This window comes from Liolophura sinensis, chromosome 6 (assembly GCF_032854445.1).
Source record: "Liolophura sinensis isolate JHLJ2023 chromosome 6, CUHK_Ljap_v2, whole genome shotgun sequence".
NCBI lineage: Eukaryota > Metazoa > Mollusca > Polyplacophora > Chitonida > Chitonidae > Liolophura > Liolophura sinensis.
This window is the reverse complement of record NC_088300.1, coordinates 4,632,303-4,649,077: the sequence shown is the minus strand read 5'-3', so window position 1 is coordinate 4,649,077 and position 16,775 is coordinate 4,632,303. Positions and strand designations below refer to the sequence as shown.

The 16,775-nt window shown below is 37.9% G+C and overlaps 1 protein-coding gene across 1 annotated transcript in view; it reads left to right on the top strand.

Annotated features, from left to right (window-relative positions):
- LOC135466184 (papilin-like) overlaps positions 1-16,775 on the top strand; it is a 91,367-nt gene that overhangs the window by 19,437 nt on the left and 55,155 nt on the right. Inside the window, exons 18-24 of the mRNA XM_064743564.1 lie at positions 87-338; positions 1,709-1,945; positions 2,729-2,977; positions 9,511-9,798; positions 11,779-12,084; positions 12,763-12,984; positions 14,442-14,651. Coding sequence (XP_064599634.1) covers positions 87-338; positions 1,709-1,945; positions 2,729-2,977; positions 9,511-9,798; positions 11,779-12,084; positions 12,763-12,984; positions 14,442-14,651 — 1,764 coding nt within the window. The remainder of the gene's footprint in view (positions 1-86; positions 339-1,708; positions 1,946-2,728; positions 2,978-9,510; positions 9,799-11,778; positions 12,085-12,762; positions 12,985-14,441; positions 14,652-16,775) is intronic.

Here is a 16,775-nt window from a genome sequence, read left to right as displayed (position 1 = left end):
TTAAAAATGACATGCTCAGTATTATGCAATGGATTATTATCTTGTGCTGCGTTGGATAGTTACATCACCTCTCCTTCTGCATCTAGTTAATGGGCAGTGCAGTCTACCGCTCGACCTCAGCACTTGTGCACAGAGAACAACCAAATGGCATTTTGATGGCAGTCAGAAAAAATGCGTTACTTTTTTGTGGGGTGGATGTTCCCCAGCAACATTAGCCAATCGATTTGACTCTGAGGAAGAATGTCAGAGGAAATGTACTCATCAGTCTGATTCCCCGCGCCGAGGCCGACGCAGGAGAAAGAACCGAAAGTCCAAGAAGAAAGATAACACTACATCAGGTAGATTTGGCTGGCTTTCTTAGGCTTGGGGGCCGCTTCAAGGCCGCTCGCAACACTCTGCCAAGGCTTCTTAATACGCAGTAGGAACAACACCTAATTTGTTTTTTACTTTAAAAGATTTATGTAACTGTTTTTGGATATTGGGATTAAAAAGTTGATATTGTTGGTAGTATATAACAATTAAGCAACATTCGCAAACACAAACCTGGGGCTTCACTTTGTGTTAAATATGTTAAAACTTGTGATACAAAATACTTATCAGTGTTGATTTTTCTTAATACTTTGGGATGACATTCATAGTCCAAATGTTGTAACTTTATAATAAGCTCATGTCAAAGAATGTGGATTTTGAAGTCTCGTTTTATCATGAAAAATACAGCAAAAAATGCATTTGCTTTACCTGTGTATATGTATTTAGCTTTAGTAGCATGCAAGTTGAGTTATTCCATATTTATTAATAGAACCAAATATTTGAAGATTAACATCTAATCTAGCAGTCTTTATTTATTTTTCTGAATACATAATGTTTAACATGAGCCTATCATAACATGTGTAATTACCCAGGACAAAATATGATTGGCTAATTTGGTTATGTAGCCCAAGAAACTGAAACTGTGAACACAGACTCTTTAGGAAGGGAACTTATTCTGAATATCAGATTTCCGTTTTACTGAGACTTCAAAAACGACAGTGTACTTGAAGTGTGATAGTGTAAACATACCTAGGAATAATGATTTTGATGCTTTGTACATAGATTCAGCCTGCTATTTTACCTGTCTGATGCTAGCATATTTCTGCCTTGCTTGCTCTTTGATGTTTCATCCATGTTTTTTAGGACATCATTTTGATACAGTGTTATATAGATACTGGCATTCTGTGTGTATTAAAAAATTCAGACAGAACTAAGCAAGCTTATTAAAAAGCTCATTTTATGTTCTGACTTTAATAATGCCAGTGACACATGTATGTAGCAATATTGAAAACGATGCTGGTGGTTTGTTTTCTTGCGTGTGCTGTTGGTGTGGCTCAAATTTCTTGTCATTTTGACGATAGATTTGAATTTTGCATTGCTGAGCAAAAACAGCTAAACTGCATGTCTAGCTATATGGCTTTAAATAGTTAAGTAATACTTTACCTAAATGCAAAAGAGCTTGTAAAAGTAAGAATATTTTCAAGTCAATTTGGTTTGGCAAAATGTTACAAAATACCTCTAATGATAAAGCACAATGTAATTTGGTGCTATGTATTATGTTTGAACTAAAAAATTTTTATGCATAATTGACCACTGTGCTGACTTATAAAAACACATTCTAGACTTGTGGTGATGGGTGGGACAAAGTGGTATTGTACTGTTACTGTTTCCTGCTTAGACCGTAGTGTGAAGTGTGGGGGGAAGCCTGACGGGCGGATCTGTGGTAAGCCACTCCTTCGGTGGTTCTATGACCAGAAGAAGGGTATTTGCGAGCAGTTTTGGTACGGTGGCTGTGCTGGCAACCCTGAAAACCTGTACAGCTCCGAGACAGACTGTAACCGTGAGTGTCGAGGATTTAGAACACAGGCGAACGCCAACAGCAGGAGGGCAAGTGCAAATAAAGATCCCAGAACAGGTGAATATCATGGCTACAGTATGGGCTTCTTTTCTTGCTGTCCCATCATCAGCTAGATATGATTCGATTTAGTCAGATCTTGGACAGCTGCTTGCCTTTGAATTATCATGTCTAGTTACGTACCAGAATGTGATTATAACAGTTGCACATCATGATCATGTACTGAAGTATAATAACCTGAATTACATATACAACTCTCCCTCATTGATTCGCCGTTGTTGGCTGACAAGTCTGCCTACCTTGTGTAATGATTAACTTGGGTATGTTCTATGAAGGTTATCCACGTATAGTCTTTGACATATATGTCTGTAATACAGAAATGGTGCTGTGATGGATGTTATTTTAACACTTACATGATAACCAAGCCTCTGAGTGCTAAGCATTTTTTTCATTGAAAGTGTATGTACCAATGTGTACACATGAAAGTGTATGTACCAATGTGTACACTGAAAGTGTATGGACCAGTGTGTACACTGAAAGCGTATGGACCGATATGTTGTACACAACTACATTTTTGAAGAATTTTTGGGACGTATTTATGGCTGTGTTATATTGAATCATGTGTTGTAATGAAGCGTGTTATAATGAGGGAGAGGCGTATGTGGCAACAGAATCACTTTTGAGCATTTTAATGCTTCAATGCTAAAAGAAATGATCATTCTTGGTTGCCTATGTGTGATGCCATTTAGGCGAAGTTATGTTATCCTCACTATCATTGTCATGCTGAACATCAATGCTACACAAGGATTATGACACAGGAGATTCATTCTTTTGAATCACTAGAAACATGTGGTGTGGCCCCAGACCGGCGTATTTGTAAGAGTGGTGTAGTCCGCTGGTTCTATGACTTAGAGAGGGGCAACTGCCGAGAATTCACCTTCGGACATTGCTCGGTGGGAGGGAATGCCTTTAGCTCTAAAGTAGAATGTGAGAAGATTTGCCGAGGTTTCAGTTATGCTGCCCCCGATGAGGTCAGTGAGGAGTTGCCGCTGGTGTCCCCCACAGTCGTCCAGTCACGGCGAATCGTCTCAGGTGACTACAGTTATAACACCAGGCATGATTGGCTCTAACCTCAAGCTCTCCTCCTGCAACCTTCAAATTCTTCAGAATTATTTGCTAGGTTCCATTTTATTGCTACTTTTGTACAATTGGGTTAAGTTTTGGAATAAGCACCATTGAATACAACATATTGTATAAATATAAGCTATTCTTTGCTCTGGTTCAGTTGGTGTTACTTTCCTATAATAGCTTTTGTACCAGCTAGTACACTGTATACAGGAAGGGACACTCATGGGATGCTATATTTTGTATGAAAAGGGTATATTCCAGATTGATATTTGTCGTCATGATTCCTCTTGGAAATCTGCAGTATTATGCATACTAAGTTATTTATCCGTATGCAGTGTATTCACATATACATGTAGGTGTTAACTGGCATTTGGTACATCTTTGAATCACACATAGAAATGACTTCCCTGCCCATATCTTCATTGGTGCCTGTTTATTTATTTACCCACCTGTTTACCCTATTACTTATATATATAGTGTATTTATTGGCCTCTGTATGTACAGGTATTCAGGTAAGACTAACGTACATAATAGTTTCTTTTCTTGATCTTGGTTTGCAAATTGCATGCATTTATACTCCATACATGTATTTATTATGAAACTTCCCGCCTTCTACTAGGAATTCTCCCCTTTGATTCTTCCCTTGATACAAATTCCCTCTGCGCTGACTGGCAATTGTCCAGAGAGAATCTCAGTGTGGTACAATTTTTTTGACTCGTGTGCAGGTCTCGTAACAGCAAAATGTAAAGAATACATGTGGTACAAGTCTGATATCTTTACTGCATGTAACTATGGAAGTAGTCAAGCAGTAAGCATGATGTGACGCGGGCATTTTTATTGACACTATGTCAATACCTTGAATTTGTTGTTCTGTTTTGTGAGTGTTTTGCCAGCTTATCTGCTATATATACTACACATAGCTCTGCTAGTGTGTGACCAGGATCCCACACTCAGTAATGCTCAGTTTGGCTATCAGAGTACTAAAATAATTACTTATCCGAGAAGATCCCATCCCAATACATTAGTTAACATACTTCGTATATAAAATTTCAGGTTTTAATGTGCACGAGCCATACATGTACATGTATGTTATCTATGAGTTTCCCTCAAGTAAGTGTACTGTGTCTGCGATTAGAACTGTTGTTTAGCAGCGTGACATCCTGTACCATTGTATCCATCTTATGTTGGATCCATTCTTGGCTTAGAAAATAGAACTAATCTTTCGATCAGATGTGGACAAACTTATTTTTAATAAGTCCGTAGAAAATTTGTGTGTTCTTGTTGAGAGTCAGATAATTTGACTGACCAGTCATTCACAATGTCCCTAATAGTTGATCACTTTCGTAGTAAGTGTTGGTGATTAGCTTTTTATGTTTAATGCTGATCATTTTATGTCATCCACTTATGTCTGTATAAAAATGCTAAGGCTTTAGAGATAATGAGTGGAAGGCAGTTGTTATCTGGTAACTAATCAACCCATTACAGAATGTCCAGATCATCAGTACATTCGTCTTGATGAATTCCCTGTCATATGACTGAAAAATAGTTAAGTACGACATTAAACCTCAAGCACTCACTCACTCACTCACTCTTGATGAATATGTGGACCTGTTCATGTGGACTCCTGTTGGATGGGAGTTCTGTCCCCGAGAGTTATTGTCGCTTTCTCTATCATGTTGTTCATAGGTTGAAGCCATCCATGACATGATGTAAACTTTGTCAGTGTGCTGTTAAACTTCATTTATTCACAAGTTGGAACTGTATACTGCATGGTATAGGTGGGATCTGTAAACGTATGGTACTACATGTACATGTATGTACTATGTGGCTCAAATATTGAGGGGGTCTCCGTGGACGAGGGGTTTAGCACGCCAGCACGGCACTATGACCCAGGAGCCTCTCACCAATGCAGTCGCTGTGAGTTCAAGTCCTCTCTGGCAGTACTTGAGTAGGTCTGCAGATGGTTGTGTGTTTCCCCTGGGCTCCGTCTGGTTCCTCCCATCATAATGCTGGCCACCATCGTGCAAGTGAAATATTCTTGAAAAACACCAATCAAATTTAAATCAAAGATGGAAGCTGTCTTATGTGACAGGTTCATGGGTGGGAGGTGTATACAATGTGGTTCATACATGGGAGGTGTATAGAGTATGGTTCACTGGTGGGAGGTGTAAAGGACATGGTTCAAAGGTGGGACCAGTGTACTGCATGGCTGAAAGACGTGAGCTGTATTATGTGGTGGGCTCATGGATGGGAGCTGTATACTGCGTGGCTCGTGGGTGTGAGCTGTATACTGCATGGTTCATAGGTGGGAGCTGTATACTTCGTGGTTCATAGGTGGGGGGTGTACAGAGGGGTTCACTGGTGGGAGGTGTAAAGGGGGTTGTTCACATGTGGGACTTGTGTACTGTGTAGTTGGGAGATGGGAGCTGTCTTATGTGATGTGCTCAAGGGCGGGAGCTGTATACAGCATGGTTCATACATGTGTGGATGAAAGCTGTGTATTGCATGGTTCAGGGGTGAGAGGCGTGTAAGGTGTGGTCCACAGGTGGGACCAGTATACTGTTTGGTTCAGAGATGGGATCTGTTTATATGGCTCGTGGATGTGTACTGAATACTGTGTGGTTCAAAGGGGTGAACTTTGTACTGTGTGGTTCATAGGTAGGAACTGTATACTGTGTTGTTCAAATTTGGGAGCTGTATATGTGTCTCATTGGTGGGGACTATGTATACGTATATATACTGCACCTGGGAAAGGCTCATACATGTGGGTGGGTGTGCATGGGTGAAAGATATGTGTATGGTTCTTATCTGTGGTCTTTCATGAAATGTATTTGGAACTGTGACTCAAGGTTGGGTTAGTAAGGCACTCAAGTCCTGCAGTTTTACAAGTTAAAAGTAGTTAATGTAAGAATTAAACTAATACGTTTGGTAATCCTTGAAAGACGTGAATCTTTTCCTGCAGACTTCATCAGTGCATTTTGTGTGTTCAAGTTTTTTTTTAAAAGGAAGAAAAATAAAAAAATGCATTTTTATAGATTTAACCTTAAATTCTGGAGCTTGCTTGCTTTTAAGTGCCTTGATTAACTGTTTAAAAAGCATCATGTTGTGTCAGATTTCATCAACTTTCAATATTTTAAGATGTAATACAAAAGTCAAAGATTTTGATTAGATGAGTATTTTCCTGGCAGATGTCTGTTTCGAGGATAAGGTGGAACGCTTCTGTGGCCAGTGGACCACCATGTGGCATTTCAATCAGAACACAAAACACTGTGAGGCATTTTGGCATGGAGGCTGTGGGACTGGGGGCAATCAGTTTGTCTCCAAAGCGGAGTGTACCAAAAAGTGTATACAGGGGTATTTGTCTGCGTCCTCAAGAACTTTCAGGACACGGGGTCCAGCACCAGACCCCGCCCTTGACACTCTACCTGCATCCAGTTTTCTGTCAGCATCTGATAGGCCAGCTGACTCAGCTTGGAGAACCAATGGTAACCAAGTATTCCCTTGCACATAAGATACTGACATAACTGAAACTCACAAATTTACACGTAGGCATTTTTTAAAAATGGCATGCTAATGATTTGCACAGTATTTTTGACCTTCCATCAGAACAAGACCATTTTAAAGTTGTGTATCTTGTATATGTCTGTGTGTATTGTGAAGTCAAACAAGTTCTACTAATTGTTCACCCAAACACTTTCCTTTTTAAATTAACTAGCTTATGCGACTCGCACTTTGTTAGATCGAAGGATTAGTGTCCGGATTTGTTACTTACAATTAGATAAGTCTTGCGACATATGACTATTTCATAAAGCAGTACTACCTAGCCCTTTATTGTGTACCAACTGGTAAAACTGACGACTTTGGATGATTAAGATTTACAACTTAAGATATATTTTTGAAATGATGCTCAGGTGTTGCTTATGTCATGCCCCATTAGTGCCTTCATCCAATAACGGAGAGCAGTGTTAGAGAAGGTATCTCAAAAAGTACTGTATCTAATTGAGCTGAGATTTTGCATGCCTGTAGAGCACAATAACACAAGGGGGATGTTCCATCTTTGATGCTCTGTGTGCATCGTAATTACTGTACATTACAAAATTCATGCCGTAATGCATTGTGTACCATTGGTTCTCTGTGTCGCAAAATTAAGTACATGGGGGAAAGTGTAGTGGCCTTTGTGCGCATTTGGCTATTTCCAGTGAGTGAAAATCAGTGCACATCCAGGTAGCGGTAAAATGGGAAAAACACTAACAATCTTCAGTCTGTATTAGTCTGTATTTGGGAATGATTGAACCAAGACTATAATGCCCAACTACATGTACACAGTACATATCAACACATTCTTATGTTCAGTGTATTATTGAGAATGCTAAGTTAGGTAAAGTATTCAACAACATGTAGTCTTAGATATTGCCTATAGGTTTAGTTGCTAAGTTTTTGGTTATTTGGGTGAATATTAGACCTTTCTCTGATGACTCTGATGGTGATAATGGCTGGAAAACAGGAACAATGTGAGCAAATTTGGCTTGGTTGGATTTCATGTAAATATACTTATTTTCTGATTAGTAAGACGTAGAAGTATGGTAGTGGAATGATTGTTTGTATACAGTCAGCAGCAGCCAGGAATGCATCAATTTGGATACTGTCTTCAAGAATGAAGGTCTGGGTGTGTTTGTTTTTTTCCTTGTTCTCCTGAATATTCGACTTCTGTGAAAGCAGTCATGTTTGAAGTAAAGTAAACAATGTGCCTCGAAAGAAATGTGGAAAATCTCCCAGTTTCAAATATGAATTTGCCCATAGAAGCTGATTTTGAGCATTGCCAACTGTTATGAAGATTCACCTGTTTCAGGTAGGATACTGAGCCACTGAAAGGGCTAATGAGAGTTTACAGAATTATCCGTGTTATCCATACCACGAACATTTGTGTCAGTTGCATAATACATTCCAGTTCATGTGACCCACAGAGCTCCGGCAGATTGGTTGTAGCCATCTTTTAGTCTGTTGTTGCAGTAGATGGCAACAAGATTGCCCAAACATGAGCCAAATGTGCGCTTAGTGTTTTTTTTTTGTTGTTTTTGTTGCTGAAAATGAAGGAAGCTGAATCTTTAGATCCAGTTTTCCGGAGACAGGGATTCTTATTGTGGTTGTCAGTTGCACACAAGTAAAGTTCGAGGATTTTCTGTTGCCAGGATCAAGAAATCCAGTTTTGGGCAACAAATGTTGCTCATGTGGACTGGGCTTGAAGTTGTTTCATTGAGTATCAAGCTAGTTATTATGTTCATTACTATCTATTTCAGTAATGAAAATATTAAATTATATCAAAGTTCATATTATAAAGACACTGCCCAACCAGGCCACATGTCATTGTGTGTGCAGCTTTCTTGCATGTCCAGTTGAACTTAAGAATTTTAAAAATTTTATGTTGAAATGCACAATTTTGTTAGTTTGGAGAAATGTTCCATCTTTATTAGTGAATGAATTTGGTTATGTTACTAAACACATTGCCCCATGTGTACATGTTAGCCATATTATGTACATACATGGCAAACTTGCTTAACAATAATTTCATCCAGATTTTTCACGCGAGCTGAAACTTGAAGCTGACAACTACACCAAAGTGGATTAATCATATGTAGTAAAATTTAGCCAGATGGTTCTTTGCTTTTTTTTTTTATTGCAAAAGCATACTATAGGGTTTCATTGCTTTTGTTTGGACTTAGCACTGGTAATTTAGATGAAATATATGGACTTTTCTCAGCATTACTGTGTATAGATGTAGATTTAATTCACACTGCCACGTCTTTTAGTACATTTCCACTGAATGTGCTTTACAAGTTCATTACCTACTTTAATTGTGCGCATATGTAAAAATATTTTATGTATAGAGCTACTAACTTTTGTAATTGTGGCCCAATAATGTGTTGATTGCTTTCATTTATATGTAGCTGTTGCACTTCTTTACAAAGCTTTATATTGGACATATGGTTGTTTGTATATGTGTAGAAGTCTATACCTGACATCACCATTTGCTTTGATATAGTACATGCAGTTTGTTTGATGTATATGTTAATGTAATGTTTCAGGTATTGTTTTAACCATGAATCTGTGGATGCTTAATTATGAATGAGACACATTCATCTGTGAGAACTAGTCGTTATCCTAAATTAGATATGTTAAAAATGTTCCATGTCTGTGCAAGAAATGACATACTTGAATGTGATTATGCATTTGTGCATTTGATAGAGCGCTATAAAGTTAATGCTAGATGCATCGTGTGTATTATCTACATCATGGTTGTTTGCTATCTCTTAATTGTTCATTTTAGTATTTCGTTAAACAATGATCAGATAAATAATTGTTAAGTATTGTAATTACTTACTTCTGGAAATGAATGTCCATTATTAAAAGCTGAAAGTATTTAAGGAATTCTTCATGTAAATGGTTATTATGGCAGCAGAATAAAAGCATGTGTCTGAGTATACTGCTTTATCCCCCAGACCAGAGTCGGTGTTCTCAGCCCCAAGATAATAGATTGTGTGGCGATTGGGTTGAGAAGTGGCGCTACAACACTGACAGTGGCCGCTGTGAAACCTTCTGGCATGGAGGCTGTCGTGACAACGGGAATGTGTTTGACAGCGAGAACGAATGTCGTCGTGAGTGCGAGGGCCGATTAAGGGTTAGCCCTCCTCGCAGGACGCCAGCCCCCCAACGTACGCGGGTCCCTGCCCGTACACTACCTGATTGGTCAAACAACGTGAGACTGCCACCGGACAGGAGCAGCACAGGTACAGGGGTATTCTGCCTTCACCATGCTCTCAACCCTTAGTGCTCTGCCTTCTTTACATGTATCAGAGGTGCTGGCTCTGCTTCACACTACCATGCTGTCTTTCATACCTCATGGAGCCCTTCATTGCTTCCTTACAATAAAACCTAATGCAGCCATCATTGTTAACAGTGGTTTGTGGTCTTCAGACTTCTGTACCTTCTTTCTCCGTCTTTTTCTGTCAAGATAAATGTACTCTACAGGTTAGTAGTGAAAGCCTGGAGAGGAAGATCTTTAAAATATGTTGACACTTCCAGGATTCCTGGATAAATGGTAACAAAGATCATACTGTAGGTGGCCCTGTTGTACATGCACATACTGGTGCCCCAGTTTTGGGCGATGATTTGACCATTTTCTATTTTCTGAAGAGTCAGGCCCCTGTGTAGACCTTTTCAATAAGTGCCAGCTAATTCATTTAGTGTGATATATTGTGATGTTTTTTGGACGTTGCAAAGCCTGTGGTATGATGTCAGAATGCCGTGACTTGGTGCACAAGCAGAACAATGGCTGCACAGAAAATGTTGCTGTTGCATATGACATCAAACTAATACACTGGGACTTACTGAAAAGATATTTACATTATATGTGCTAACTGGTTTTGGTGGTGGCAAAGAAGAGATAGATAGGAGAAAACATTGAATTAAAACAATGTAAGCACAAATTTTGTTTGAACTTATCTTTTCAATTAATTATTAATAACATAGTATATGAAGTTTTAATACACTGAACATGTATTAGGTATGTACAGAGTGACTAACCTTAACTGGTATGGTGCAGGTTATTTTATTAATGAGGACTATTGCTTGAACAAAACAAGCAAACTGAAATATTGTTTGAAATGGATTTTACATGTCTATTATGCTCACATGATTTCAGTCACTTCACATATGTAAATATCTGTGCATCATATGTGTATTATGTAAAGTGATGACTAACCAGATTCCTAGACTGGCATGGTGTTAGTCTTTTAATAGATACATTTACTTTGTTCACGAGGAAAGTGCTTAAAACACCTTGAGTTCAACAACTTGTTTCCTACATGTGCATGATTGTATTGGATTCTCAGCTTTTGAGTGACGACTGAGGTGTATGAAAGTGTGGCTAGAATTCCCTGCACAGGGTGAAACCCTGCACTATGAGGAATTTATAAGTGTGACTGAAAATCAGTTCTTAAAAAATTTTAGTAAGGACAAAAATACAATTACATCATGTTAATGTGAAAAGTGAGGCCTGGAACCTGGCCAGTGGAATTCAGAGCTACGGCTCATTTTGGTACTTTCGGCCTTGGTTAAGTACATTTGTTAAGACAAATATATGGATACGTTTAGATAGAGTTTTATCTTAGGGTGGTTTGTTGTCTGAGTGGCTTTTCTATACTTAATACTCTTTGAGAGTGCTATGTTTTCTTAACACCTGTGACAGAAATGATTTGTTTGTAATCTGGCTGACTAAAAGGTTAGAGAGAAAACATTACACTATTAACATGCACCATTATGATGGTGCTAGTATAGGTCTATTCATGTCTCATATACTAATTTAATAAGTAGTTAGTGAAGGGTTTTAGTGAAATGAAGAATTTACTATTGTTGAAATGATTGAAATTTTATTACCTTACGAAATGAGATTTTTACTTGATTGTGTCATTTGATATCTTTATACCTTTAATATCTGCACGTTTCATGTACGTGAAGACTGGATTAGTGTGAAATGTTACGATAATAATTATTTATATAAAAAGGTTCTTTTTCCAGGTATGTTTGACATACTGGTAGGTTTAAGCAAATTGCGCTCTATATTTAATACTTTTCTCTGAGAATAACCAGTTTTACACTGTAGTGTTCTTTTAGTGAAAGTATTGACAGTTTTGTATATATATTTACTTTGAACATGACTACAATGAATGCATCACACATATAAAGTGGGCCATGTACATTTTTGATAGATGTTTGCCAGCAAGATAAAAGTGAGCGCTTTTGTGGGAAGTGGTCAAGCAAGTGGTTTTACAACAGAGATAGTCGGAAATGTGAGCAGTTTTACCATGGCAATTGTAACATGGGAGGAAATCAGTTTGATTCTGAAGTGGAATGCCGTAGGAAGTGCGGGAGCACTAGGTATGTGAGTTACAGAACAACAGCATCCCCACAAAGACGGCCAGCCCCGCGAAGAACACCGATCCCACGTAGAACGCCTGCCCCACGGAGAACACCTGCTCCACGCAGACGAACTATAACCAGCAACAGATCACAAGGTACCCCTTCTACAGCACTGTTGTCACTAATCCACCAACAAATCCAGGTGTATTAACAAGTGATAGGATTTCTACAGCTAGGCTAACAACACATATCGTTCATGTATGATATAAATGAACAAAAATTGATACTCCAGGAGGATGTGGATTGTACATTTTTAAACAGACCTTTTGTGGCTAGTTTAAATTTTCCACATGTAACAATGTATGAAACAAAAAGTGTAATTTGGTAGAGATTAATAGGTAACAGTTGTCATGGAATTGGATTCATGTGAGTCAGGAAAGCCCTTTGTGGTCTTTGAGCATCTAATGCCTTGTTTATCCCTTTTGGTTGGTATTAGTACTGTAGAGTTTTAACACATAGCAGATATGTACTGCATGTAAATTCGCTAATTTCATGGCTTGTTTTCTGAGTAGATTGTCATATGACTGAAAATTTTTAAGTGCGACATTAAACCCGAATCACTGACTCTGAGTAGAACTTTTAAAGTTAGGATAAGACCTCGAATTACACCACAACAGTTTTGAGCTAGCTTGGTAGATATCTAGTCTGGGTTAGTTAGTTATATATGTGTTGTACAGATGAGTGACGATCTGCATCACCATTCCTAGCGAGACGTGTCAAAGAAGGCACACACATTGACAGGTGATGTAAAAGCAGTTATTGTCTGCAAACAGTGTCCTGTACCACTCCTAAAGATGTGCGCAAATGTGGTGAATGGCGCAATCGGTGGTTTTATGATGCTGAAAGTGGCCGCTGTGAACAATTCTGGCATGGCAACTGTGGAGAAGGAGGGAACCAGTTTAGCTCAGAGATTGAATGTCGACGTGCCTGTGCGGGATCTAGGCGCACTGTGTATCCCACGGCCTCGTCAAGCAGAGGAAGAGAACGGTCTCAGGGTACATACATGTAGCCTAAATGCTTTTTATCTGGAAGTGGTTGTGGGAATCTTCACTATAAACCTGTGAAATGTTGAGTGAAGTTTCTTGTCTCAGACTAATGAGACTGGCTTATGTTAATTCAGGCTACAGCTCATCAGGCTTACTGTGTTTGCACAAACGCACATTTGCACAGCTGCTCACACCTAATTGTACTGCTTGAAACAAATATGGCTATTTATTTCATATTTAGCAGCAAACAACAAAGTTTCGTACTTTTGTAAAAATTGCTTCTATTTCGCAATAGAATTCATTTTTGAAACATTAAGATTTGTTTACAAGTTTACAAAAATTAAGTGAACAATTTGAATATGTGATTATACCAAACTATATACCTTTATTCTTCTAATGTTTGGGACAGATATCAGTAGTGCTGACAGCAGAATATTATATTTTTTTCCCATCTTTTTGGAAAAGTGAAGATATGAGTATGTGGTTCAGTAGATGGTCTAACCACGTAAGAAAAAAGAAACCAAACATTCGTGCTACAGTTGCATGTATACCAGGTGTCCCAAATATTAGAAGAAGTAGGATATGGCTGAAGTAGGACCAAGCATGTTAGGTAAACCCTCACATTCTTGATTTACATTCTTATACTTGAAGTTTTTATGGTAAAGATTTCCACCATATTATGTGAAGTTGACATTACTGAACAATTATTGGGAACGTTTTGCTTGCGCCTTTGCTCAGGCTGCGGCTCATGTAACAAACAAGTGGTTGTGGGATATGGCCTTGAAAGATATACCGTGTACAGCTTTATCAGCATGCTTTCAGCTGTTGGCTGTCTCTACAAATTCATGACTTTCATTTGTATCGTGTAAAATTGATGATTTACAATTTTAAATGTATAATATCCTTTTTGAAAGCTCTGTCAAACTTTCACGGAAGGCTGGTATAAAATTTACGTGGAAGATTACATGGAAGTTACATTCAGTTTCATAATGCTTTAAAGACTCCGCATGAGCACTGGCTGCCTGACATCATATGAGATATGAAATATTCTTTAGTTTAGTAGAAATATGTCAAAAGAAAAAAGTAAATGAATCAGATTCAGGTTCTAATATTTCATCTTCATGTACATGTAGCTTGCTTGCTGGTTCAATAGGAAGTGTAAAATGTGTGAGCCCTAATCACAATATACATGTAATTAATTTAATGCATTTATTGAATTCAGTCTTCTATATTGTTTATATTATGGGTTAACTTTCATTTGGTCAATTTATTGTCGGTCATCAACAATCTCTACAATACTGAATCAGTATTTTACAGTTTCGTTATAAATCATTTCTCTCCAAGTAGATTTGCAATGTTTTAATATTCAAATTAGGAAAATAATTTTAATAGTAATGTAGAGTGTCATCAGCATATATAGCAAGTTCATTTTAATGCTTGTGCATTGCTTTCCACTTTGGGTCCAGATGTATGCTTGATGGATAGAAATGAAGACATTTGTGGAAAATGGGAGAATATGTGGTATTACGACAGAGAAAAGCGCATATGCAAACCTTTCTTTTTTGGCGGCTGCGGCATGAATGGGAATAAGTTTGAGACTGAGGAAGAATGTCATGCCTTGTGTATGACATCAGCGTATATTCAGCCAGAGAAGCCTGACCAACGACTCGCGGATGGTGAGATACCGCTTGTTTCTTCTGTGGCTTGCAATGCTTCTGCGACTAGAATGCCCTTGCGTGCCTGCTGGCTTCAAATTCACATTTGTGTGCAGTGAAATGGTTGTGAACTGAAATATATGAACATGAAAAAATCACATTTTGCAAGAGTTTGATTAATTCATGTCGGGATATAGATTGAGGCATGCAGATTTAAAGTGCCTCTTTTGTTATGTGATCCAGGATAAATTGGCAATAAATGTTCTTGGAAAGTAGTTCTTGTGTGCATATAGATGTGTGGGAATAGTTTTATACGGTGTAGTTATACATGATTGTGTTCTCCCTCAAATGAATGAGTTTCATTTTACATCATGTTTGCTGTTTCCATTATCTTGTGGTGGGATTTCTGTATGAACTTTCACATTTGAAGATTTTCAGTACCCTAATTTCTCAACCTTTTCGCATATGAAAGAGCAACTTTCAGTGCAGTTTATGTGCATTTTTATTTTATTAGACAAAACTACATTGGTTGAATTGACCAATGTCAGGCTTTACAGAAAGTATAATTTTGTCAGTTACAACAAAAAATAAGGCCTTCAGAATATGCTTGAATAAACACCTTGCAAACATCTGAAAAGGTTGAAGAAGTACATTGTAAATGGTTGTCAGATTCAGTTACAGCTTACCTTTATCAGTTAGAAGGATTTTCAGTTGTCTTATCTGTAGTCTTAGAATATGTAGATTTCCAGTCCTCGCACATGGTAATGGCTGATGTATAAAGTTCACACATGTAGTTCTCCTATTGCTTTTTACCATACTTTACGGCAACTTGACTTTTGGGAGAAGAGGTGATGTAGTTGATCATTTTGCTTTCACATATCATTGTGCTAGATGCACAACTCGTCAGAACTGAAAATAATATGGATTTCATAAAATCTGAAATGACCCTCTGCATCTTTTTGAACTGTAAACCTATAAATTCTGGAATTGTTTTATTACTTCTGAGCTGATACAGCAAATATACAAGTCCATCAAAATCCAAGATTGTAACTAAGAGATTATCATGGTGAATTTTAGAGTTTACATTTTTTTCATCTTGTACATTCATGATTTAATGCTTTTTGACTTGAAATGACTTCTTTTGGATTTACATGTACATTACCATTTGTGTGATGGTTTAGAGAATCACCAATACTGATGGACACTTTTCCATATACTCTTCTGTTGGTGGTGGTACCTTCTTGTTTTCCTAGTTTGTGTAGGTAATGAAGTACATTTGATCAGATGCCAACATTGAATGTACCAATTATTAGTTTAAAAGTTCATTCATGGAAACAGCTGTTCACAAGTAATCCAAAAAAAAAGGAACACAAGTCAGCAACCAAGAAGTTGACCCAAGCAGGATACTTTCTCTTTTGTTTCTGTGATATGTTTGTGATAGCTGTGCTCCAAGAGTAGAGAGTTAGATCACAAAGACTTCAAGGCAGCCGCTTGGAATGATGTTTTCTTCACTAAAGGTTGAAAATGTTTCATTGTTGTGATCATGTTTCAAAAATCTGAAAGTACTATAAATCAAACACAATCACTGTATGTTCAGAAATAATAATGGCATTGCCCATTTCATACACATTCTTGAACAGACTGAGGTCTGAGAGATCCAGGGGCTCATGTTCTGTTGTTGCAGAAAATTGATTGTGAAGGAGAAAACAGTACCTGGCTAAAACATATTTCACTCAAAAACAGGCTGCTCAATCTTTCTAATAAGTATAAACCCCATTTTTTTCCGACTGAATAAGAGGTAAAACAAAATGGCAATACCTGCTGGTGTGAATTTAGGCAGCCATCTTGGGAATTTTACCCAGTCACATGCGTTGCAATTTGAATGAGCTGGTCGGGGACGTGACGTTGCTTTAAACCCATTCACTCTGTGAAATTATAGCTGATAACACAAAACTGCTACATAAGACATCATTTTGAGATCATTAATAACAATTTAGTTATGTGAACGTGAATTAAGGGCTATAATTCTCACAGATAGTTGTGGTACAGGTGTACCTTTTACTTACAACCTCAGATGTATAACCAGTTAATTTACGAGCCGTTTAATATTCAACGATTTAAAAAATCGAACAGTAACACACTGAC